Here is a 14,079-nt window from a genome sequence, read left to right as displayed (position 1 = left end):
ATCATGACCCCAAGCATATAGATTGACCCTTGGAGAGCAGGCTAAGTCTTGTTAGTTTATCTCCAAGCCAGGAAAGCAAGCAAACTGCCTGGGTTCAACATGCAGTGAGGCCAGAATCATGAATATTTCTGCTTTGGTAACTCGAATTCAACCATGAATATGTCTTAACTCTACATCTACCAACAGTGTAGCAAGTGTGGGGGACATATTATTAGACAGGGAGGTGAAGTGACACACACTGACATCCGTGTCCACTCCCTCCCCTGCCCCCTTCCTAATAGAGCCCAGCTTGTTCCGGTGCCCACCCTGTGCGCCGTGATGTCCCTCTGGCCCCAGCCTCTGGGGGTAGGTCCTGCGATGGTTTTGCTGTAGACATGAGATATGCAGAGAAGTCTGCTAGGTGGTTTCTAGAGAAGACTTCCTTACTTCTGAGAAAGAGATGCAGGAAGAGATCATCTTTCATCACCTGGAATTATCATGTATCTATACATGATGACCAGAACTGTAGCAGCCACTCAATTCCACAGCAATGGAATAAACTGATTAAATGAACTCAGTCCACCTCTCCTGCTTTATAGTCAGTGATTTATATTTGTGTTTGATTAGGCTTCTGTGAGTTGAAATTTCTATTACTTGCAGGCAAAAGAATCCTATACTACAGGCAGGGGTTGGATCACAAGAAAAATACATAAAAAGAGCACCCTTGCTAGCTTTTAATCACACAATACAGAAGTATCTAGCAGGAAGAGAGAGCTCCATTTTGGATCTCTGCCCACCTCCAACAATACACAGCTTAGGAAGCACATGTAGTTCTAGTTTATCACTTCATCTCTAGATTCATTCAATGGGCACGTATTTTTCTCTTCAAAAAGAAAAAGCCTTAAAGTGGTAGACTCTCTATACTTTTCTTTTTACTTTTACAATTCATAAAACTTCAGTGGTTGGAATCCATTTTCAAGTCTTGTTACCAAGTCCGAGCTCGTGCTACTCCTTGCACAACAAACAGGCCAATAAATTGAGAGACCAGTGGTTGAAGCAGAAATAGCGACTTTATTTGGAAAGCCAGCAGGCAGAGAAGATATCTGTGTCCCAGAGAGCCATCTTGCCTGGGTTTGGATGCTAGTTTCTTTTATAAAACAAAGAGTAGGGGGTGAGGAGGTAAAGTTTAAAAAGGTAGTAGTTGTTGCAAATATTTCTTGGTTCCAACCAGGAAATATTTCCAGACTCTGGAAGAGGTGTGTTAATTGCTTCATTCTGGCAGTCGTTTATAGGTGGGCCTTGGTGAGGATGTTTCCTGTGAGCTAAATGAGGGTACAGCTCAGGTTTAGGGGGCACGATTCCAAGATATGGACCATCACATATACTTGAAGCTATAGGCAATCTCTTTTTAGTGATTAACTGTAGCAAAAACAGTAGAGAAGGAAATGGCAACCCATTCTAGTATTCTTGCCTGGAAAATCCCATGGACAGAGGAGCCTGGCAGGCTACAGTCCACAGTGTCACGAAGAGTCGGACACAACTGAGAACAAAGACAATAGAAGACAAAAGTTAAAGTAAAAGAAACAGATCCAGTTTGGGGTTAGATTTTATTTTCTTTGTTACAGTCCTAGTGGTCTTCACTTGCTTGCTGCTCTTCTTGGCTTATTTGTAAGCAGAAGCAGCACAAGGGCTGTGATTTAGGGTCAGTGTCCAGTTAATAAAAATAAATTGTGATACAAACGTACATCTGTGGTAAGTCTTTAACACCTTCTCAATCATAAGATACTTTTCAAATGTTATATAATTCTTTGAAGCTAGGTATATTTTTCTATCCCTTTATAAATGCCATCTGTAATTCCTAAGGAGAGATTTTCCTCTAAGGTGAACTTCAGCACTTACTTTCAGAGGGTAGAATTTTTTTTTTTTAAGTCCTTATATATGGCGTGAACGTTGCAGGAAGGAAACTGTTCAGAGTGGTTACTTATGCAGAGAGAAATATCATTGAGCTAAAGAAATTACTTTTTATTTCAGTTCCCTTCAATATTGATTGAATTGTATTTACTCTGTACAAAAATTACTTTTAAACAAAATTGAGAGGAAAGACAAAAATAAATTGTTGCTGTTGAAATACCTTCACATTTTCTGTAACACAAAGAATAATGTTTTCTAAAATAAAGAGGTACAAGATGGATTTCTTAAAATCACTCCCATACATGTCTTCCTTGTTGACATTACCCCATTGATTTATGCGTCCTCATCTCTTTAAAGTGTTAGTGCTTTGCCCTACTTTTTATCCTTGGTTCATTGTATTGATAGAAATTCCGCAAAGGCTTTTATTTCTTCTGTGAAATATTAAAGACTTTAATTTTTGGTTCTCTTCATGAGCCTCCTTCTCCTGGTCCAGTATCTTCTTCTCAGTCTCAGTATATGCTTAAGAAATACATCAACCCTTGTATCAGTTATGATGCTCAACTGCAGGTAACAAAGAACATTCGACTCAAAAAGGCTTAAAGAATGGGACATTTATATGCAATGTAACGAGAACTTTGGAGCTAGGGCAGGTCTAGGATTGGTTAATTCAGCTACTCAACAAAGTACTTGAAGATGCAAATTGCTCTCACATTTCTGCCCCGCTTTCTTCTCCATCTCTTCTCCAAAGGCTAACGCCACTCCTGATCCCAGGACGGCTGTCACATTCATCACATACAGGCATGATACTGGCCTGCAGGGAAGAACTATTACTTTCTGTAAACTGTCTTTTAAGAGAAAGACCTTCTCATGATTCCTTCAACAGATGTCCCTCACATCTAGTGGCCAGAATTGCATCAGATATAGGTGAAGTACAAACACTGGAAAATCGCATGAACGGAGGAGCCTGGTAGGCTACAGTCCATGGGGTCGCATAGAGTCGGACATGACTGAGCGACTACTTAGGTAAACACAAAGACTTTAAGGATCAGGGAGACCTAAATCAATGTGATGGTATCAGCTAGAGAGATAGGTGTGGGCTTATGTCTTAGTCAGTTACTGGTGAGGGGACTTTAAGATTAGACCAATCATGACTGACTACCAGGGCAGGAAGCAACTTCCTCTGAAGCACATGGAAAATAGCTATCTGGACAAATCAGGGTTGTTAGCAAAGAAAATGTATGTTGGTCGTGTGACAGTTAGGCTTTGGGTTTGGTTAAGGAAATGAATGGTTTGAGGTTAGGCAACCACCAGTGTCTGCTAAAATACTGCCTTTATTGGTTTCCATTCCTTTTAAATCTAATAAATATTATAATCCTGGGAACAGATTCCTTTGCCTGGAATAGCCTAGATTCTTCCCCTAACTGAGAGGAATTGGTTTTCACTTTATTTCCAGTGTTCAAAAAACATACAAATGCCTTTTTTTTTCCTTAAGAGCAATGACAGCAGAGCAACCAAGCAAGTATAAAATGAATTTGTATTGCTTTCATATCAAAATCTGTCTAGCCATCTCACAATTTACTTACTTACTGTCTGTCTCCAATTTGTTTTCTGCACAGGATTTAAAAGAATTCTATTAGCCACATAGGGAAGTTATCAAAGTTTATTTATAAATGTACTATGAGAATACCAAGTTGTCTACAATTCTGTGTAGATTTTGAAGAATGATTCATTATTTTGACTGATTGGAAATATACAGAGGGAAGTGTGCCTTTAGCTCTTGTGTTTTTAGCGTTCTTGAGAGGTTGTTGTTTCCACTCTTTGCAGAGCTTTGGAGGTAGTGGATGGAGCACATGTGGCTGGAGAGTATGAAGAATTTACACTGCACTGTGGGGAGTCCCAGTTCTTTCACACCACCTGTGAGATGCCTGGCGCTTTACCTACAGAGTCTGGAATCTTTAAAAAGGTAATGCTTCATTTCCAATATTTGACTCCTAGGACTAAACACTTTACTGAATTAAAGCAGTGTAAAATATCACCTGTCTGGTTGAAAAACATAGTTAAAAAGATCATAAATGCATTGGAGAAGGAAATGGCAACCCACTCCAGTATTCTTGCCTGGAGAATCTCAGGGATGGGGGAGCCTAGTGGGCTGCCGTCCATGGGATCGCAGAGAGTCGGAAACGACTGAAGCGACTTAGCAGAAGCAGATGGTTAAAAGGTCATTACATATCAAAGCACCGTGATAATAAATCAGGATCAAAGGATGAGTTTGAATCTTTGCTCTTTGCTGCCTTCAGAAGTTCTGCCTGGTTGTCATGGGTGCCTTTTGCTGCCTTTTCCCCTTTATATACCTTTAACTCAAGGATATACAAAGTAAAATGACATCAATATTTGGAAACAGTGATTCTTTCCCATAAAAAGCATTTTATTTACTTACATTTCCTTCCTACTGTAAGGCATTTAGAGTTGTTACCATTCTATCAGCAGTTACATCTTAATGTCTAGATGTTTGCATAGAAAGTTCTAACTTAACTATATTGCTTTAAGAGAAGCTTTTAATTGTGTTTCTTTAAAAGAAACTTTATTTTGCTTTAAAAGTTAAGTTCTAACTTAACTATATTGCTTTAAAAGTAGGAGATAAAAGTATATTCTTATTAAACTGCATCCTTTTACCCATGAAAGGACATGGCTTGTGCACTTGCCTGCAAGCAGCAAGATAAAATAAAGTCTTGACTCACAGTGTGAGAGCTGGTTTAGCTGCCAGACTTTGAAGGCGGTATAATACAGTTCTTGTTACAACTTAGAAGATCACTGAGGGTTAGCAATGAAAGATAGTTCATCATGAAAGAAATCCCCTCCCCAAAGGAGTTTGTTTTAGTAATGCAGTATATTAAAAGTGAAACAATTACTTAGTGCAAGATGAAAAATTTGGAGATTGGATATACAACACTGTGAATGTATTTAGGACTACTGGTGTATTTAGGATTAAATGTATTTAGGACTGCTGATCTGTATATTTAAAATGGTTAAGATAGTAAATTTTATGTATGTATATTTTACCACTATGAAAAAAATTTAAAAATATCCTTGGTGATGGAAAGCAGTAAGAAAAAAAAGACATGATGATATCATAAGCTCATATTTTACAGTTTATTAGAAAATAAAAGTGGGTAGGGAAATTCAACAGAAAATTCTTTCTAACTCAAAATAGCATAATTTATCAATGAGTACCAGAAGTATAAAATTAAGTTTTAAAAAATGGTGAAATGAAAAAATCAAATTTAACTTAAAAAATTAAATAACCAGGCTTACTATAATTTATATGTACTTTCAAATTGGTTTTACATTTTGTTCTTCTTTATAAGAAACAGTTTGTAACTGGAAACAAAACCTGATAAATCCAGTCACTGGCCATGAGTTTTGAGTTCTTTTCTATATTTGTCCCTTAATAATTATAATTCTGCAAGTGTCATGTCATTAAGTATCTCATGATATTTACTGAAGTCCAGGAAACAGTTGGTAGCAGCATGTAAAGTTGGGCCAAAAGTAACTTCCCTGAGAGGGATGACTGTGAAGGGTCTGTGGTACTCCCTCCCTTGGTCTACAGTTCAACAGTAGCCGTGTCTTCTTCACGATACTCTCACCCTGTCTAGATATGCTCTCTCTACCCTTGCTTGCTTTCCCAGGATGAAGTCAAGGAGGGCTGACAGGGAGAAGGAGGCCAGGCAGAACACCGGGAAAGGCAGACACCTGGGACCAGAAATGGATGAACTGGGCACCCAGTGTGGGAAGGGAGCCAGGGCAGATAGAAGACAGGCAGGAACTCGAAGAAGGGAGAGCATAGGCAAAGCGTCGTTCTGGCTACAGTGTCTCCACGTGCCGCCTGAAATGGGGTCAGCCAGGCACTGCCTGCATGCTCTACCTGCACCACACCATCCTGCTCAGCGATGGTCAAATGCCCACAACAGGAAGAACAGGCTTCCAGGTCCACTTCTGGATCTGCCGGTTGTCTCTCCCTCTCCCTCTCTTTCCCCCTCCATCATCCCTCATGGGTCTGACTCTGGATCTTTCTCATCTGCATATTCTATATGGACTGGAAGAAGAAAAGAGGCATAGTGCTCTCTTGCCTACTGATGGTGGTCTCAATTTTATGTCACTTGAGATCATAGCTGAGATGTGTAACTAGACCATTTTCAGCAGGGTAGGACAGCTCCATACCACCAGTCTGACCAGTATTACTGAGAAACAGAAATTAGCTCCACGTAGATTCTGGGTAATTCATACCTACTATAAGTGCCAGGGTGCCTCCCATACCTTTCAAAGGATTCTTCTTAGTCTACTCTCTGAAACGAGCCTGGGCATTTCCTACAGGATTCAGCAGATTTACTAGGCAATTGTATCAGCATCACCCTTGGTATCTTTCCCAGGCAGAAGGCCATCAGTTCTTCTTAAGATCCCTGAGTTGATCTAGCTCTCTAAGTTATATCTGTTTATTCAGACAAATGTTTCAGTTTTTTATTTGCACTGAAGTTAAGCCATGTGTCTTCCCCCAAACAATTAAGGTTTATTCATTCTCTTTATGTGTTCCGCACACTCTATGTTATTGTGTTTGTTTACTTATTTAACATGTTAAAATTCCTTAGACATTCTTTAGAGCTGACAATATTGTATTGAATCCTCCAATTGAAAGAAGACATTTGTTCTACATGCTTGTATAAATGGAAACGGATTTTTAAATACTAAGGTAATATTGCCTCTCAAACAAATGTATACATCAACTAGGAAAAAGGGCTTGTGGGTCCTCAGTCATGTCCAACTCTTTGCAACCCCATGGACTGTAGCCTACCAGGTTCCTCTGTCCATGGAATTTTCCAGGCAAGAATACTGGACTGGTTTGCCATTTCCTAGGTAAAAGAGCACAACCACAAATCAAAGCAGAATATTACTAGAATTTAAATCTTATATGAGAAAAATCACCAAGGATCTTATTTATTTACACAAAACAATTTTTTCCTTTAAACAGCTACATAAAACCTTTAGTCAGCTTTAGAGTAGAAGATGTTTATGTAAAATATTTATATTTTTAACAGACTTTTCATATGAGAGAAAAAAGCATAAGAAAGTGGTATCATTAAGTGAAAACATATACCATTTATGATAATCATATTGAATAATTCTTTCTTTGCATGTAAGAAAGGCTTAACCGTGTATATTAATATATCTTTTTGCTGTATTTTTATACTTCTTATATTTACTACTTAGTTCATTTGTAAATGAAAATGTCTTAATTCTACTACATTCTACTACTTTAATTCTGTAGTAGAATTGTCACATTTTCAATCATTCTGGAGCCAAACTTAAGCAAGTTAAAGGGAATAAACAGATACAGCAATTGTTTGATTAAGGGGAAAAAGCTGTTTTTTTTTTAAACCATTTGGGTATTTTTATTCTGAACTTGGATAAAGTTTCTATTTCCCCTATCCTGTGTGTATGCATGTGTATAGTGTGTGCGTACGTACTTTTTAAAAGAAAAAGTAAGCCCTGCACCCTCAAACCAAAGTAACTATAATCTATAGAACAGAAGGAATTTTGCCAAATCAGGGCTGCTCCTCTAGTAGTCATATGTACAGATTTTGATTCTTTTTTTTTTATTTTTTTATTTTTTATTTTTTTATTAATTATTTTTTTCTAAAATTTTAAAAGAAAATCCATCCTGAACCCTCCTCCCTCCTCCCTCCCCATACCATCCCTCTGGGTCGTCCCAGTGCACCAGTCCCAAGCATCCAGCATCGTGCATTGAACCTGGACTGGCATCTCGTTTCATACATGACATTTCACATGTTTCAATGCCATTCTCCCAAATCTTCCCACCCTCTCCCTCTCCCACAGAGTCCATAAGCCTGTTCTATACATCAGTGTCTCTTTTGCTGTCTCGTATACAGGGTTATCGTTACCATCTTTCTAGATTCCATATATATGCGTTAGTATACTGTATTGGTGTTTGTCTTTCTGGCTTACTTCACTCTGTATAATAGGCTCCAGTTTCATCCACCTCATTAGAACGGATTCAAATGTATTCTTTTTAATGGCTGAGTAATACTCCATTGTGTATATGTACCACTGCTTTCTTATCCATTCATCTGCTGATGGACATCTAGGTTGCTTCCATGTCCTGGCTATTATAAACAGTGCTGCGATGAACATTGGGGTACACGTGTCTCTTTCCCTTCTGGTTTCCTCAGTGTGTATGCCCAGCAGTGGGATTGCTGGATCATAAGGCAGTTCTATTTCCAGTTTTTTAAGGAATCTCCACACTGTTCTCCATAGTGGCTGTACTAGTTTGCATTCCCACCAACAGTGTAAGAGGGTTCCCTTTTCTCCACACCCTCTCCAGCATTTATTATTTGTAGACTTTTGGATCGCAGCCATTCTGACTGGTGTGAAATGGTATCTCATAGTGGTTTTGATTTGCATTTCTCTGATAATGAGTGATGTTGAGCATCTTTTCATGTGTTTGTGAGCCATCTGTATGTCTTCTTTGGAGAAATGTCTATTTAGATCTTTGGCCCATTTTTTGATTGGGTCATTTATTTTTCTGGAGTTGAGCTGTAGGAGTTGCTTGTATATTTTTGAGATTAGTTGTTTGTCGGTTGCTTCCTTTGCTATTATTTTCTCCCATTCTGAAGGCTGTCTTTTCACCTTGCTAATAGTTTCCTTTGATGTGCAGAAGCTTTTAAGTTTAATTAGGTCCCATTTGTTTATTTTTGCTTTTATTTCCAATATTCTGGGAGGTGGGTCATAGAGGATCCTGCTGTGATGTATGTCAGAGAGTGTTTTGCCTATGTTCTCCTCTAGGAGTTTTATAGTTTCTGGTCTTACATTTAGATCTTTAATCCATTTTGAGTTTATTTTTGTATATGGTGTTAGAAAGTGTTCTAGTTTCATTCTTTTACAAGTGGTTGACCAGATTTCCCAGCACCACTTGTTAAAGAGATTGTCTTTAATCCATTGTATATTCTTGCCTCCTTTGTCAAAGATAAGGTGTCCATATGTGCGTGGATTTATCTCTGGGCTTTCTATTTTGTTCCATTGATCTATATTTCTGTCTTTGTGCCAGTACCATACTGTCTTGATAACTGTGGCTTTGTAGTAGAGCCTGAAGTCAGGTAGGTTGATTCCTCCAGTTCCATTTTTCTTTCTCAAGATCGCTTTGGCTATTCGAGGTTTTTTGTATTTCCATACAAATTGTGAAATTATTTGTTCTAGCTCTGTGAAGAATACCGTTGGTAGCTTGATAGGGATTGCATTGAATCTATAAATTGCTTTGGGTAGTATACTCATTTTCACTATATTGATTCTTCCAATCCATGAACATGGTATATTTCTCCATCTATTAGTGTCCTCTTTGATTTCTTTCACCAGTGTTTTATAGTTTTCTATATATAGGTCTTTAGTTTCTTTAGGTAGATATATTCCTAAGTATTTTATTCTTTTCATTGCAATGGTGAATGGAATTGTTTCCTTAATTTCTCTTTCTGTTTTCTCATTATTAGTGTATAGGAATGCAAGGGATTTCTGTGTGTTGATTTTATATCCTGCAATTTTACTATAATCATTGATTAATTCTAGTAATTTTCTGGTGGAGTCTTTAGGGTTTTCTATGTAGAGGATCATGTCATCTGCAAATAGTGAGAGTTTTACTTCTTCTTTTCCAATTTGGATTCCTTTTATTTCTTTTTCTGCTCTGATTGCTGTGGCCAAAACTTCCAAAACTATGTTGAATAGTAATGGTGAAAGTGGGCACCCTTGTCTTGCTCCTGACTTTAGAGGAAATGCTTTCAATTTTTCACCATTGAGGATAATGTTTTCTGTGGGTTTGTCATATATAGCTTTTATTATGTTGAGGTATGTTCCTTCTATTCCTGCTTTCTGGAGAGTTTTTATCATAAATGGGTGTTGAATTTTGTCAAAGGCTTTCTCTGCATCTATTGAGATAATCATATGGTTTTTGTTTTTCAATTTGTTAATGTGGTGTATTACATTGATTGATTTGCAGATATTGAAGAATCCTTGCATCCCTGGGATAAAGCCCACTTGGTCATGGTGTATGATCTTTTTAATATGTTGTTGGATTCTGATTGCTAGAATTTTGTTTAGGATTTTTGCATCTATGTTCATCAGTGATATTGGCCTGTAGTTTTCTGTTTTTATGGCATCTTTGTCAGGTTTTGGTATTAGGGTGATGGTGGCCTCATAGAATGAGTTTGGAAGTTTACCTTCCTCTGCAATTTTCTGGAAGAGTTTGAGCAGGATAGGTGTTAGCTCTTCTCTAAATTTTTGGTAGAATTCAGCTGTGAAGCCATCTGGACCTGGGCTTTTGTTTGCTGGAAGATTTTTGATTACAGTTTCAATTTCTGTGCTTGTGATGGGTCTGTTAAGATTTTCTATTTCTTCCTGGTCGAGTTTTGGAAAGTTGTACTTTTCTAAGGATTTGTCCATTTCTTCCTCGTTGTCCATTTTATTGGCATATAATTGTTGATAGTAGTCTCTTATGATCCTTTGTATTTCTGCATTGTCTGTTGTGATCTCTCCATTTTCATTTCTAATTTTATTGATTTGATTTTTCTCCCTTTGTTTCTTGATGAGTCTGGCTAATGGTTTGTCCATTTTATTTATCCTTTCAAAGAACCAGCTTTTGGCTTTGTTGATTTTTGCTATGGTCTCTTTTGTTTCTTTTGCATTTATTTCTGCTCTAATTTTTAAGATTTCTTTCCTTCTACTAACCCTGGGGTTCTTCATTTCTTCCTTTTCTAGTTGCTTTAGGTGTAGAGTTAGGTTATTTATTTGACTTTTTTCTTGTTTCTTGAGGTGTGCCTGTATTGCTATGAACTTTCCCCTTAGGACTGCTTTTACTGTGTCCCACAGGTTTTGGGTTGTTGTGTTTTCATTTTCATTCGTTTCTATGCAAATTTTGATTTCTTTTTTGATTTCTTCTGTGATTTGTTGGTTATTCAGCAGGGTGTTGTTCATCCTCCATATGTTGGAATTTTTAATAGTTTTTCTCCTGTAATTGAGATCTAATCTTACTGCGTTGTGGTCAGAAAAGATGCTTGGAATGATTTCTATTTTTTTGAATTTACCAAGGCTAGCTTTATGGCCCAGGATGTGATCTATCCTGGAGAAGGTTCCATGTGCGCTTGAGAAAAAGGTGAAATTCATTGTTTTGGGATGAAATGTCCTATAGATATCAATTAGGTCTAACTGGTCTATTGTGTCGTTTAAAGTTTGTGTTTCCTTGTTAACTTTCTGTTTAGTTGATCTATCCATAGGTGTGAGTGGGGTATTAAAGTCTCCCACTATTATTGTGTTATTGTTAATTTCTCCTTTCATACTTGTTAGCATTTGTCTTACATACTGCGGTGCTCCCATGTTGGGTGCATATATATTTATAATTGTTATATCTTCTTCTTGGATTGATCCTTTGATCATTATGTAGTGACCTTCTTTGTCTCTTTTCACAGCCTTTGTTTTAAAGTCTATTTTATCTGATATGAGTATTGCTACTCCTGCTTTCTTTTGGTCCCTATTTGCATGGAATATCTTTTTCCAGCCCTTCACTTTCAGTCTGTATGTGTCCCCTGTTTTGAGGTGGGTCTCCTGTAGACAACATATGTAGGGGTCTTGTTTTTTTATCCATTCAGCCAGTCTTTGTCTTTTGGTTGGGGCATTCAACCCATTTACGTTTAAGGTAATTACTGATAAGTATGATCCCGTTGCCATTTACTTTATTGTTTGGGGTTCGAATTTATACACCATTTTTGTGTTTCCTGTCTAGAGAATATCTTTTAGTATTTGTTGGAGAGCTGGTTTGGTGGTGCAGAATTCTCTCAGCTTTTGCTTGTCTGAGAAGCTTTTGATTTCTCCTTCATACTTGAATGAAATCCTTGCTGGGTACAATAATCTGGGCTGTAGGTTATTTTCTTTCATCATTTTAAGTATGTCTTGCCATTCCCTCCTGGCTTGAAGAGTTTCTATTGAACGATCAGCTGTTATCCTTATGGGAATTCCCTTGTGTGTTATTTGTTGTTTTTCCCTTGCTGCTTTTAATATTTGTTCTTTGTGCTTGATCTTTGTTAATTTGATTAATATGTGTCTTGGGGTGTTTCGCCTTGGGTTTATCCTGTTTGGGATTCTCTGGGTTTCTTGGACTTGGGTGATTATTTCCTTCCCCAATTTAGGGAAGTTTTCAACTATTATCTCCTCAAGTATTTTCTCATGGTCTTTCTTTTTGTCTTCTTCTTCTGGAACCCCTATGATTCGAATGTTGTAGCGTTTAATATTGTCCTGGAAGTCTCTGAGATTGTCCTCATTTCTTTTAATTCGTTTTTCTTTTATCCTCTCTGATTCATGTATTTCTACCATTCTATCTTCTAATTCACTAATCCTATCTTCTGCCTCTGTTATTCTACTATTTGTTGCCTCCAGAGTGTTTTTAATTTCATTTATTGCATTATTCATTATATATTGACTCTTTTTTATTTCTTCTAGGTCCTTGTTAAACCTTTCTTGCATCTTCTCAATCCTTGTCTCCAAGCTATTTATCTGTGATTCCATTTTAATTTCAAGATTTTGGATCAATTTCACTATCATTATTCGGAATTCTTTATCAGGTAGATTCCCTATCTCTTCCTCTTTTGTTTGGTTTGGTGGGGATTTATCCTGTTCCTTTATCTGCTGGGTATTCCTCTGTCTCTTCATCTTGTTTAAATTGCTGAGTTTGGGGTGTCCTTTCTGTATTCTGGCAGTTTGTGGAGTTCTCTTTATTGTGGCTTTTCCTCGCTGTGTGTGGGTTTGTACAGGTGGCTTGTCAAGGTTTCCTGGTTAGGGAAGCTTGTGTTGGTGTTCTGATGGGTGGAGCTGTATTTCTTCTCTTTGTTCAGTCGCGCTGTGGGGAGGGAGGGAGGGATGCTGCAAACAAATAACACTGGCGTGCGCTCGCAGTGCCTCAGCCACACTGGGTCTGCCCCCGCTCACAGCGCGTGTAGCCTCCCTGCCCACACTGCTCGGGCTCTAGGTTGTTCCGCTGGGAACAATCTGAGGCTGGCCCTGGGTTGCATGTACCTCCCAGGTCCAAGCCACTCAGGTTCAGGCACTCGGGTAGTCCACAGAGGCGCAGACTCAGTTGGGCCTGAGTTTTGTGCTCTTCCCAGGTCCGAGCAGCTCAAGTGATGAGGTGTTTGGCAAGCGCCAATGCTGCGACTTATCGCCTCCCCGCCACTCGGTTATCTGGGTGTAAAACCGGCGCACCTTCTCAGGCAGATGTTAACCGTCCAGACCCCCAAAAAGTTTTAGTTAGCAAAGAAGCCTGCTTACAGTTTTATAGATAATGTCTCTCTGGGGCTGTGATTGCCCCCTTCCGGCTCTGGCTGCCTGTCACCGGAGGGGGAAGGTCTGCAGCCGGCTATCTCTGATCAATTCTTTGTTCCGTGCGCGGGCCTGGCGGTGTCTTAGGTTGGGGCTGGCTTTTCGCGTGGTAGATATCCCACAGTCTGGTTTGCTAGCCCAAATTATTTCGCTCAGATAGTGCTCAGGGTATTCAGGCCAGATTCTTACTCTAAGCGATGCAGCCCGCGCTGCGCCTCCCTGCCCAGCCCCTGCTTGCTAATGGCGCGTGCAGGCGTCTGCGCTGCTTCTCCGCTGGGGGAGTTACCGTAGGACTCGAAATCTTCGAGTTTTAATTGTTTATTTATTTTTTCTTCCTGTTATGTTGCCCTCTGTGCTTCCAAAGCTCGGCACAGATTCGGCAGTGAGAAGGTTTCCTGGTGTTTGGAAACTTCTCTCTTTTTAAGACTCCCTTCCCGGGACGGAACTCCGTCCCTCCCTCTTTTGTCTCTTTTTTTGTCTTTTATATTTTTTCCTACCTCCTTTCGAAGAGTTGGATTGCTTTTCTGGGTGCCTGATGTCCTCTGCTGGCATTCAGAAGTTGTTTTGTGGAATTTACTCGACGTTTAAATGCTCTTTTAATGAATTTGTGGGGGAGAAAGTGTTCTCCCCGTCCTACTCCTCCGCCATCTTGGCTCCTCCCCTCCAAATTTTGATTCTTGTCTATGCTTCTCTGAGCCATCATTCAGGAGACTTCTGTGAATCTTTCATCTCACTCTTGCGATTGGGACGCTCCCAAATCATCCA

General features: G+C 38.9%; 1 protein-coding gene across 1 annotated transcript in view; it reads left to right on the top strand.

The window, feature by feature from the left end:
- The window catches only part of CRYBG1 (crystallin beta-gamma domain containing 1), a 238,736-nt gene that overhangs the window by 101,543 nt on the left and 123,114 nt on the right, over nt 1-14,079 (top strand). The window contains exon 2 of the mRNA XM_003586468.6: nt 3,715-3,853. Within this exon, the coding sequence (XP_003586516.3) occupies nt 3,715-3,853 (139 nt within the window). The remainder of the gene's footprint in view (nt 1-3,714; nt 3,854-14,079) is intronic.

This window comes from Bos taurus, chromosome 9 (genome assembly GCF_002263795.3).
Source record: "Bos taurus isolate L1 Dominette 01449 registration number 42190680 breed Hereford chromosome 9, ARS-UCD2.0, whole genome shotgun sequence".
NCBI classification, from domain to species: domain Eukaryota; kingdom Metazoa; phylum Chordata; class Mammalia; order Artiodactyla; family Bovidae; genus Bos; species Bos taurus.
This window is presented reverse-complemented; position numbering and strand designations above follow the sequence as displayed.